The sequence below is a fragment of the Pseudoliparis swirei genome, unplaced genomic scaffold (assembly GCF_029220125.1).
Source record: "Pseudoliparis swirei isolate HS2019 ecotype Mariana Trench unplaced genomic scaffold, NWPU_hadal_v1 hadal_38, whole genome shotgun sequence".
NCBI classification, from domain to species: domain Eukaryota; kingdom Metazoa; phylum Chordata; class Actinopteri; order Perciformes; family Liparidae; genus Pseudoliparis; species Pseudoliparis swirei.
The window spans coordinates 1-10,857 of NW_026613274.1; the positions used below are offsets into that span (position 1 = coordinate 1).

Sequence of the window (10,857 nt, forward strand, 5' to 3'; positions counted from 1 at the left end):
TGCTCAGAGACACATCGACTAGGGTGGGGATTGAACCTCCAACCCCCTGATTGAAAGACGGACCTGCTACCCACTCACCCATAGTCGCTATATATGTTTATAACCTGTTTATGACCTGGTTATAACCTGTTTATGACCTGTTTTTAAATGTTTATAAACGTTTACGTGTGCGAGGTCTGTTGGTTCTTTGTTTCCAACACAATCAGGTCAACGTGGTAAACATTCATAACTTCAGACAGGAAGTCTCATTCAGGCCGTTGCAAAGGAAGCCGTGCACTGGGGGGAAGTTATAAGTAACTATGAGTACATCGGTGGCTTTAATGGATCACTGCAAATGTAATAAGGAATCAATAAGGATTCAATAAGTCCTCAACACATTGTTACGTACAGTCTTATGAGCTCATGAACCCCTGACTGAGGGCAGGAGGTGCACACAGACCTCATCACGGGGACTCCCTATCCGAGGATTCAAGTTTCCAACCCGCCCGTCTGCCACACACACACACACACACACACACACAGGTTATATACAGTGTGTTGGTTCTCCATCGGCCTCCTGAAGAGGAGCTCCCCTCTTCCTCACAGCGCTCGTGTTGCTGTTCACTCTTCTCACTGCTCGGCCTTGCGCTGACCTCCAGGTGACCTCCTCTCCCCCAGACCACGGCGCGCAGACGGACGACATCTTCCACGTGAGCGCCGGCCACCTCTTCCTGCTCAAGTGCCTCTTTGTGGATGCCCACGCCACCGTGACGTGGAGCAGGGGGGGCGGGGCCAGCCTGCCCCCCGGGGTGGAGGTCAGGAACGGGCTACTGTGGTTCCTCCCTGTGCAGATGTCTCATGCTGGAGCCTACACCTGTGAGAAAAGGTATTCTTCTGCTACACCTCCCCCTATTGAACAGTTCTATTGATTTCAGGATTAGTCAGTGGAACTATGTAATTGAACTGAAAATATTAAACATTTAAAATGTTTTTTTTACTTTTAACTAATATTATTCTTTTATTATTTTATATTTGTAGTTCTTTAACAAAGATAACAAATGAATCCAACTGAATACATATAAATATATATTTATAATTTTTAAAAAAGTTACATATAAATATATATTATTATTATATGTATAAATTATATAGTTTTTATTATATAAATATATAAACATATATATTTATATAAATATATAAACATATATATTTATATATATATTTATATATAATGAATAAATATATATGTATATATATTATATATAAACAAATATATATTTATAAATATATATATAAATTATATATTTTTTATTATATAAATATATATTTATATAAATATATAATAATATATATTTAATAAATACATATTTATATACATACAGTATGTAAAGATATTTTTTATAAATAAATATATATTTATATTTACATATATTATATATAAACAAAATATATATATAATTATACATATATATGAATATAATGGAAAACATATATATTTAGATTTATATAAATATATATACAATATTCAGTTGATCAAAATATATGTAAAACTAATCATTTTCCTGATACACACAATCTCAGTTCGATGCCTGCGATGGTTTCACGGTCCTTCTCTTCAGGGACCACACCGGATCCCTGTCGGTGACCTTCGGGGTGTCGGTGTCCACTGCAAAGTGCCCCGACCCGCCTGAAACCAAGTCCATCGCCGTAGGGGTCACCGAGCTTCTGTCCTGCAAACAGAGAGAGGTCCTGGACCTGAACCTCACCAGGAGCATCCGCTGGGTGAAGGTACGCAGCAGAACCCGGTGCATCTGGGCTCCATGCGGTTGCTCTCTGTGTTGGACTGTTCGTGACGTGAACTGGTTTTGGTGACACCAGGACTGCCAGCTGACGGCGCCGGCCGGGCAGCTCGCCTCTGTGTCTGAGAGCGGCTTCATGAGGCTGTCCGGCCCCTCACAGGAGGATTCTGGGAAATACACCTGCCTGGTGGACGTGAGCGTGGACGGCAGGACGTACACCGCTGCTCGCAGCATCTGGCTGGCCGTTAACAAGGGTGTGTTGTTGTTGTTGTTGTTGTTGATGATGTTGTTGTTGTTTTATTCTCTGCTGGTCACACTGGTCATGTTTCCTCAGACATCTCCACGACCCTCATCGTGGAGCCTCGCGTGTTTTACCCTCAACAGGAAGTAGTGCTGGTGGAAGAAGGTGAGCAACACGTCATGGAAACTCAGAGAAATGATGAATAAAATGAATAAAATGAATAAATAATAGTTCTTCAGCTGTTTTTTGTAGCTCTAGTCTTCAGGAATACATTTAGGAGTGCTGCTTTAGCACTTCAGGCCTCCTAAATGTATAAGTATCAGTCTATATGTTATCAGTCTATATGTTATCAGTCTCTATGTTGTCAGTCTCTATGTTATCAGTCTCTATGTTATCAGTCTATATGTTATCAGTCTCTATGTTATCAGTCTATATGTTATCAGTCTCTATGTTATCAGTCTCTATGTCATCAGTCTCTATGTTATCAGTCTATATGTTATCAGTCTCTATGTTATCAGTCTCTATGTTATCAGTCTATATGTTATCAGTCTATATGTTATCAGTCTATATTTTATCATATGTTATCAGTCTCTATGTTATCAGTCTCTATGTCATCAGTCTCTATGTCATCAGTCTCTATGTTATCAGTCTATATGTTATCAGTCTCTATGTTATCAGTCTCTATGTTATCAGTCTATATGTTATCAGTCTCTATGTTATCAGTCTATATGTTATCAGTCTCTATGTTATCAGTATATATGTTATCAGTCTCTATGTTATCAGTCTCTATGTTATCAGTCTATATGTTATCAGTCTCTATGTTATCAGTCTATATGTTATCAGTCTCTATGTTATCAGGATATATGTTATCAGTCTCTATGTTATCAGTCTCTATGTTATCAGTCTATATGTTATCAGTCTCTATGTTATCAGTCTATATGTCATCAGTCTCTATGTCATCAGTCTCTATGTCATCAGTCTATATGTTATCAGTCTCTATGTTATCAGTCTATATGTTATCAGTCTCTATGTTATCAGTCTATATTTTATCATATGTTATCAGTCTCTATGTTATCAGTCTATATGTCATCAGTCTATATGTCATCAGTCTCTATGTCATCAGTCTCTATGTCATCAGTCTATATGTTATCAGTCTATATGTTATCAGTCTCTATGTTATCGGTCTATATGTTATCAGTCTATATGTTATCAGTCTATATTTTATCATATGTCATCAGTCTCTATGTTATCAGTCTATATGTTATCAGTCTCTATGTTATCAGTCTATATGTTATCAGTCTCTATGTTATCCGTCTCTATGTCATGGGGGCGGCTTTAGCACAGTGGGGTAAGAGGGCCGTCCTGCAACCGCAGGGTTGTGGGTTCGATCCCCGCTCTCCCCATTAGTTGCAAGTCGAAGTGTCCTTGAGCAAGGCACTGAACCCCCAGTTGCTTCCCGGGCGCTTCACCGCAGCCCACTGCTCCTTAATAAAACTAAGGATGGGTTAAATGCAGAGAACTAATTTCCCCTTGGGGATTAATAAAAGTGTATATTCTTATATTCTTATCAGTCTCTATGTTATCAGTCTCTATGTCATCAGTATATATGTTATCGGTTTCTTTGTTATCAGTATATATGTTATTATATGTTATCAGGCTCTATGTCATCAGTCTATATGTTATGTCATCAGTCTCTGTTATCAGTATATATGTTATATGTTATCAGTCTCTATGTTATCAGGCTCTATGTCATCAGTATATATGTCATCAGTCTATATGTTACTGGGTGAGAGTAAATGAAGATGTCACACAAAGAAGATATGCCCCGCCCCCCCCAGGGTCGAGGGCGGAGCTTAACTGCTCCGCCTACATCGGCTTCAGCGACGACGACGAGACGCTGATGTTCTGGACGGTGAACAAGACGCACACCGAGGACCAGCAGGGCCTGGAGGTCTCCCTGAGCCTGTAGGTGGTCTGATGTATTGATGAAGTATTGATGTATTGATGTATTACATTACATGTCATTTAGCAGACGCTTTTATCCAAAGCGACTTCCAATAAGTGCATTTCAACCTAGAGTATAAACCAAGAACAACAAGAACACAGGAAGCAACACTTCCTCAACTCAGTCGAACCACAAAAGCACCACAATAAGTGCCATCCCAGTGCCACTGAAGTGCAAATCTGTGTTTTAATCCAGATATAGTCTAAAGATGTGTTTTCAGTCTCCGGCGGAAGATGTAGAGACTTCCTGCTGTCCTGATGTCAGTGGGGAGCTCGTTCCACCACTGAGGAGCCAGGACAGCAAACAGTCTGGATGTAGAGTGATTAGCTCGAGGTGCAGGAGGCACAAGACGATTGGCTGTTGCCGAGCGGAGCGAACGTGCCGGGGTGTACGGTGTGACCATATCCCGGATGTAGACGGGGCCCGATCCGTTCAGAGCACGGTACCAAGAACCAGTGTTTTGAAGCGGATGCGAGCAGCCACCGGTAACCAGTGAAGAGATCGAAGGAGCGGAGTGGTGTGGGTGAATTTCTGGAGGCTGAAGACCAGTCGAGCTGCTGCATTCTGGACGAGCTGCAGAGGTCGGATGGCCTTAGCGGGTAGACCAGCCAGGAGGGAGTTGCAGTAGTCGAGGCGCGAAATGACCAGAGCCTGGACCAGAACCTGGACCAGAACCTGTGCCACCTTCTGAGTAAGAAGAGGCCGTATTCTCCTGATGTTGTGCAGCATGGACCTACAGGAACGCGTTGTCACAGTGATGTTGGCCGTCAGGTTGACTGTCTAGTGTCACCCCGAGGTTCCTGGCAGTCAGGGTAGGGGCCAACACAGAGCTGTTGAAGGTGGTAGTCAGGTCATGGGTGGGGGAGCCTTTCCCTGAAGGAATAGTAGCTCGGTCTTGTCAGGGTTGATCTTCAGGTGGTGAGCAGACATCCACTGAGAGATGTCGGTCAGACAGGCAGAGATTCGCGCCGCCACCTGTGTTTCGGCCGGTGGAAACGAGAAGATCAGTTGGGTGTCATCAGCATAGCTATGGTAGGAGAAGCCATGCGAACGAATGACAGAGCCGAGAGAATTTCTGTACAGAGAGAAGAGCAGGGGACCCAGGACGGAGCCTTGAGAAACCCCATAGTGAGAGGAAGAGGAGGGGACCCAGGACGGAGCCTTGAGGAACCCCATAGTGAGAGGAAGAGGAGGGGACCCAGGACGGAGCCTTGAGGAACCCCATAGTGAGAGGAAGAGGAGGGGACCCAGGACGGAGCCTTGAGAACCCCATAGTGAGAGGAAGAGGAGGGACCTGGGCCGGGCCTTGAGGAACCCCATAGTGAGAGGAAGAGAAGGGGACCCAGGACGGAGCCTTGAGGAACCCCATAGTGAGAGGAAAAGAAGGGGACCCAGGACAGAGCCTTGAGGAACCCCATAGTGAGAGGAAGAAGGGGACCCAGGACGGAGCCTTGAGGAACCCCAGTAGTGAGAGGAAGAGAAGGGGACCAGGACAGAGCCTTGAGGAACCCCATAGTGAGAGGAAGAGGAGGGGACCCAGGACGGAGCCTTGAGGAACCCCATAGTGAGAGGAAGAGAAGGGGACCCAGGACGGAGCCTTGAGGAACCCCATAGTGAGAGGAAGAGAAGGGGACCCAGGATGGAGCCTTGAGGAACCCCATAGTGAGAGGAATAGAAGGGGACCCAGGACGGAGCCTTGAGGAACCCCATAGTGAGAGGAAGAGAAGGGGACCCAGGACGGAGCCTTGAGGAACCCCATAGTGAGAGGAAGATGAGGGGACCCAGGACGGAGCCTTGAGGAACCCCATAGTGAGAGGAAGAGAAGGGGACCCAGGACGGAGCCTTGAGGAACCCCATAGTGAGAGGAAGGAGGGACCCAGGACAGAGCCTTGAGGAACCCCATAGTGAGAGGAAGAGGAGGGACCCAGGACGGAGCCTTGAGGAACCCCATAGTGAGAGGAAGAGGAGGGACCCAGGACGGAGCCTTGAGGAACCCCATAGTGAGAGGAAGAGGAGGGACCCAGGCGGGCCTTGAGGACCCCATAGTGAGAGGAGGAGGAGGGACCCAGGCGGACCTTGAGGACCCCATGGTGAGATGAAGGAGGACCCAGGGCCAGACGGACCCCCTTAGTGAGGAAGGAAGAGGAGGGGACCCAGGACTGTGCCTTGAGGAACCCAGTGGTGAGAGGACAGGATCAGACACAGATCCTCTCCGTTACCAGGTAAGTCTTGAGGTAGAGAGAGGCAGTGCCTGAGAAGAAGTGCCTGGATGAGTCCTGAAGAGGAGAGAGGATCTGGTGGTTCACGTTGTCAAATGCTGCAGAAGGTCTAGAAGGATAAGGACAGAGGAGAGAGAGGCTGCTCTAGCAGAGTGAAGGATAAGGACAGAGGAGAGGCTGCTCTAGCAGTGAAGGATAAGGACAGAGGAGAGAGGCTGCTCTGGCAGAGTGAAGGATAAGGACAGAGGAGAGAGAGGATGCTCTAGCAGAGTGAAGGATAAGGACAGAGGAGAGAGGATGCTCTAGCAGTGTGAAGGATAAGGACAGAGGAGAGAGGATGCTCTAGCAGGTGAAGGATAAGGACAGAGGAGAGAGGCTGCTCTAGCAGAGTGAAGGATAAGGACAGAGGAGAGAGAGGCTGCTCTAGTAGTGTGAAGGATAGGACAGAGGAGAGAGGCTGCTCTAGCAGTGTGAAGGATAAGGACAGAGGAGAGAGGCTGCTCTAGCAGAGTGAAGGATAAGGACAGAGGAGAGAGGATCCGCTGGCAGTGTGAAGGATAAGGACAGAGGAGAGAGGCTGCTCTAGCAGAGTGAAGGATAAGGACAGAGGAGGAGAGGCTGCTCTGGCAGAGTGAAGGATAAGGACAGAGGAGAGAGGCTGCTCTAGCAGGTGAAGGATAAGGACAGAGGAGAGAGAGGCTGCTCTAGCAGAGTGAAGGATAAGGACAGAGGAGAGAGGATGCTCTAGCAGAGTGAAGGATAAGGACAGAGGAGAGAGAGGATGCTCTAGCAGTGTGAAGGATAAGGACAGAGGAGAGAGGCTGCTCTAGCAGAGTGAAGGATAAGGACAGAGGAGAGAGGCTGCTCTAGCAGTGTGAAGGATAAGGACAGAGGAGAGAGGCTGCTCTAGCAGTGTGAAGCTGCTCAGCAAGGAGGGCAGTCTCTGTCGAGTGGCCGGCCTTGAATCCAGACTGGTGAGGGTCAAGAAGGCTGTTGCTGTGGAGATAGGAGGACACTTGGCTCAAGATAGCTCGCTCCAGAGTTTTGGAGAGAAAAGGAAGAAGAGAGACCGGTCTGTAGTTGCTGCCTCCAGACGGGTCGAGGTGGTTTCTTCAGGAGAGGGTTGACTCTCGCCTCCTTCAGAGGGAAACAGCCAGTTGAGAGGGAGCTGTTAATAAGATGGGTGAGGAAGGTCAGAAGGTCAGGAGCAATAGCCTGGAGAATGGGAGACGGGGTCAAGGGCGCAGGTGGTCAGTCGGGCGGAGGTCACCAAGCTAAGAACTTGATTGGGAGACAGGGGGGTGAAAGAGGAAAGAGAGGGGGATGAAGAAGTTAGTGTTGGTGAGGTGATAGAAGATGGATTAGTAAAGGAGGAGCGGATGTCATCTATCTTGTTTGCAAAGTAGTCACAAAGTGGCAGAAGGGTGGAAGGAGGAGGGGCCAGGGGGATCAAGGAGGTTGGAAAAGATAGAAAAGAGTTTTTTGGGGTTAGAGAAGGAAGACTGAATTTTGGTCAGGTAGAACGAGCTTTTGGCTGCAGATATAGAGGAAGAAAAGGAGGAGAGAAGAGATAGATAGAAGAGCAAGTCTTCCGCTTGATTCGTTTTTCGCCATTTTCTTTCCGTCGCTACTTGAGGTGGCTCTCTCATGACCTAGTCTTTCTGCAGCCGTGTCTTTCTGCAGCCGTGTCTTTCCACAGCCGTGTCTTTCTGTAGCAGTGTCTTTCTGCAGCCGTGTCTTTCTGCAGCAGTGTCTTTCCGCAGCCGTGTCTTTCCGCAGCAGTGTCTTTCTGCAGCCGTGTCTTTCTGCAGCAGTGTCTTTCCACAGCCGTGTCTTTCCACAGCCGTGTCTTTCTGCAGCCGTGTCTTTCTGCAGCAGTGTCTTTCCGTAGCCGTGTCTTTCTGCAGCAGTGTCTTTCTGCAGCCGTGTCTTTCTGCAGCCGTGTCTTTCTGCAGCAGTGTCTTTCCGCAGCCGTGTCTTTCCGCAGCAGTGTCTTTCGGCCGCAGTGTCTTTCCACAGCAGTGTCTTTCAGTGTCTTTCCGCAGCAGTGTCTTTCCACAGCCGTGTCTTTCCGCAGCAGTGTCTTTCCGCAGCAGTGTCTTTCCGCCGCAGTGTCTTTCCGCAGCAGTGTCTTTCCGCAGCAGTGTCTTTCCGCAGCAGTGTCTTTCCGCCGCAGTGTCTTTCCGCAGCAGTGTCTTTCCGCAGCAGTGTCTTTCCGCAGCAGTGTCTTTCCGCAGCAGTGTCTTTCCGCAGCAGTGTCTTTCCGCAGCAGTGTCTTTCCGCAGCAGTGTCTTTCCGCAGCAGTGTCTTTCCGCAGCAGTGTCTTTCTGCAGCAGTGTCTTTCCGCAGCAGTGTCTTTCCGCAGCAGTGTCTTTCGCAGTGTCTTTCCGCAGCAGTGTCTTTCCGCAGCAGTGTCTTTCTGCAGCAGTGCAGCAGTGTCTTTTCACTCTTCATCACCCATCATCTCTCATCTCTCCCACTCTCTCCTTTCACCATTTAACTTCTAAACCCCGCCCCACCAGGTGAGACCAATTGACACCTGTGTGCCCAATCAATCAATCAAGACAATATATATATATATATATCGATCTTTGTGGCTTATTTTTATTCTTATTATTATTACCCCCCAGGGCTACATACTGATGAAGTATTGATGTATTGATGAAGTATTGGTGTATTGACCTGTTGATGTATTGATGTTTTGATGATGTATTGATGAAGTATTGATGTATTGATCCCTAGTCGCTCCAGGGGGGGCGCTGTGTTTGGCCGCTCCACTCTCACCATCTCCAGCGTCCTCCAGACGTTCCTGAACGTTCCGATCTGCTGCTGCGTCTCCAACTCAGCGGGATTCCACTATGGAGAGGTGTGGCTTCAAGAAGGTACTCCTCTTCCTCCTCTTCCTCCTCCTCTTCTTTCTCTTCTTCCTCTTCTTCCTCGTCCTCTCCTTCTTCTTTCGACAAAGCCTCTAATTTGTATACGTTTGTTCCCAATGTTCCTCCTGCTCCTCCTGCTCTTCCTCCTCCTCCTCCTCTGCAGCCGACCACAGCGCCCTCTACACCACAGTGGCCGTCTACGTCTTCTCCTCCTTGGCCGTTGTGCTCCTCGGCGCCGTGCTCCTCCTCTTCCGGGTGGAGGTGGTGTTGGCCCACAGGAAGCTGCTGAGACGTTTCTCTAAGCGCGGTGAGGCCTCCGGAACCGCTGCCTGCAGCCCTTGTTGTTGTTGTTGTTGATGTTTTCTTTACGTGCTAGCCTCTCCGCAGCTCCCGGGGAGGCCTTCTGGCGCCTACGTCAGCTTCCTGCCGCCCGGCGCCCCGAGGGCCGCCGAGACGCTGAGCCCGGCCCTGCAGGTCCTCTCCGAGCAGCTGGAGCGGCAGCTGGAGCGGCAGCACGGCTACTCGCTGTACATCAGAGGCCGGGACGACCGGCCCGGAGAAGGTTGGCAGCCGGGAACCTCTAGAGACCAGATAAAGGATCCGCGTGCAGGTTCTTCTGGTCGCACAGAGACCGGATCGGTTCCTCTGTGATCCACTATTCCGTACACTGCTGAAAATCAAACAGGCCCATTGAGAGACATCGTGTAACAGGAAGCATAGAGGGCCGTGTTTCAGAAGGGAGGTGCAGCAGCTGTGTACTGAGACCCTGAGGCCCGGGTGGCCTGGGAAGCCGTTTCTGTGAGTTTACTGCCTGCAGCCCTTGTTGTTGCCCGTTGTTGAAGACCAGATAAAGGATGCGAGTTCTTCTGAGTAGCACAGAGACCGGATCGGTTCCTCATGAGTCACTGTTCCGTGAACTGCTGAAAACAGGAGTCAGACATGTGTAACAGGTTTCGAGAGGGAGGTGCAGCAGCTGTGTACTGAGACCCTGAGGCCCGCTGACCGGGCCCAGCCGGTTCCTCCACAGGAGTTTACTGCACGCGTGGTTCCGTTGCCGTTTGAATCCGATGTCTGTGCCGTGAAGAACAAGAGAGGAAGTCTAATCTGTCTTTGACGACCGTCCTGTTCTCCGTGTGACCTCTTGGTGTATTGTGGTTCATTTCTTCCAGCGATGCATGATGTCGCCATAGCGAATCATCTTGTAAAATACGCAGACTGATCATCATCCTTTCACCTGCGGTGAATTCCTCCTCATCCTCCTCCTGCTCCTGCTCCGAGCCTTTCGGGTGACCAGAACTCCAGCTGTGCTCTGAGCCTTACAGGCGAAAGTCCCATTCGGTCCTGTACGGCCTTTGACCCAGCGACCTCCGAGTGATTCTGGTGGAGATCGGTGAGGACGAGCATAAATACATATATATATATATTTATATATGCATATATATATATGTATATATATACATATATAAATATATATATATTATTTATATGTGTATACACATATAAATATATGAATATTATAAATATATGAATATCTACATTTCTAAATATATATATATATATATATAAAACAGCGATGTCATTGGGACAGAAGTCCAACGTGGTAGCCCGCAATGATAAAGAGCCCCCGTGGGCAGCAGCATGCCCGAGTCTCTGCGCTACGTCAGGAGGAGACAAGGAGCTCTGAGCTGGAGGAGCAGCCCGGCTCAGAGCAACATGATTTCTCTGGAAGAAGCAGCTA

At 48.1% G+C, this 10,857-nt stretch overlaps 1 protein-coding gene across 1 annotated transcript; it reads left to right on the forward strand.

Annotated features, from left to right (window-relative positions):
- Nucleotides 1-585: 585 nt before the first annotated feature.
- LOC130191323 (interleukin-1 receptor type 2-like) lies at nt 586-10,282 on the forward strand (the record flags this gene model as incomplete). The annotated part of the gene is made up of 9 exons (XM_056411018.1): nt 586-865; nt 1,599-1,767; nt 1,858-2,032; nt 2,113-2,184; nt 3,858-3,984; nt 8,986-9,125; nt 9,283-9,426; nt 9,496-9,861; nt 10,084-10,282. Coding segments are annotated over 8 exons (1,382 nt in total), but the record flags the coding sequence as incomplete, so codon positions are not given.
- Between the last annotated feature and the right edge of the window lie 575 nt (nt 10,283-10,857).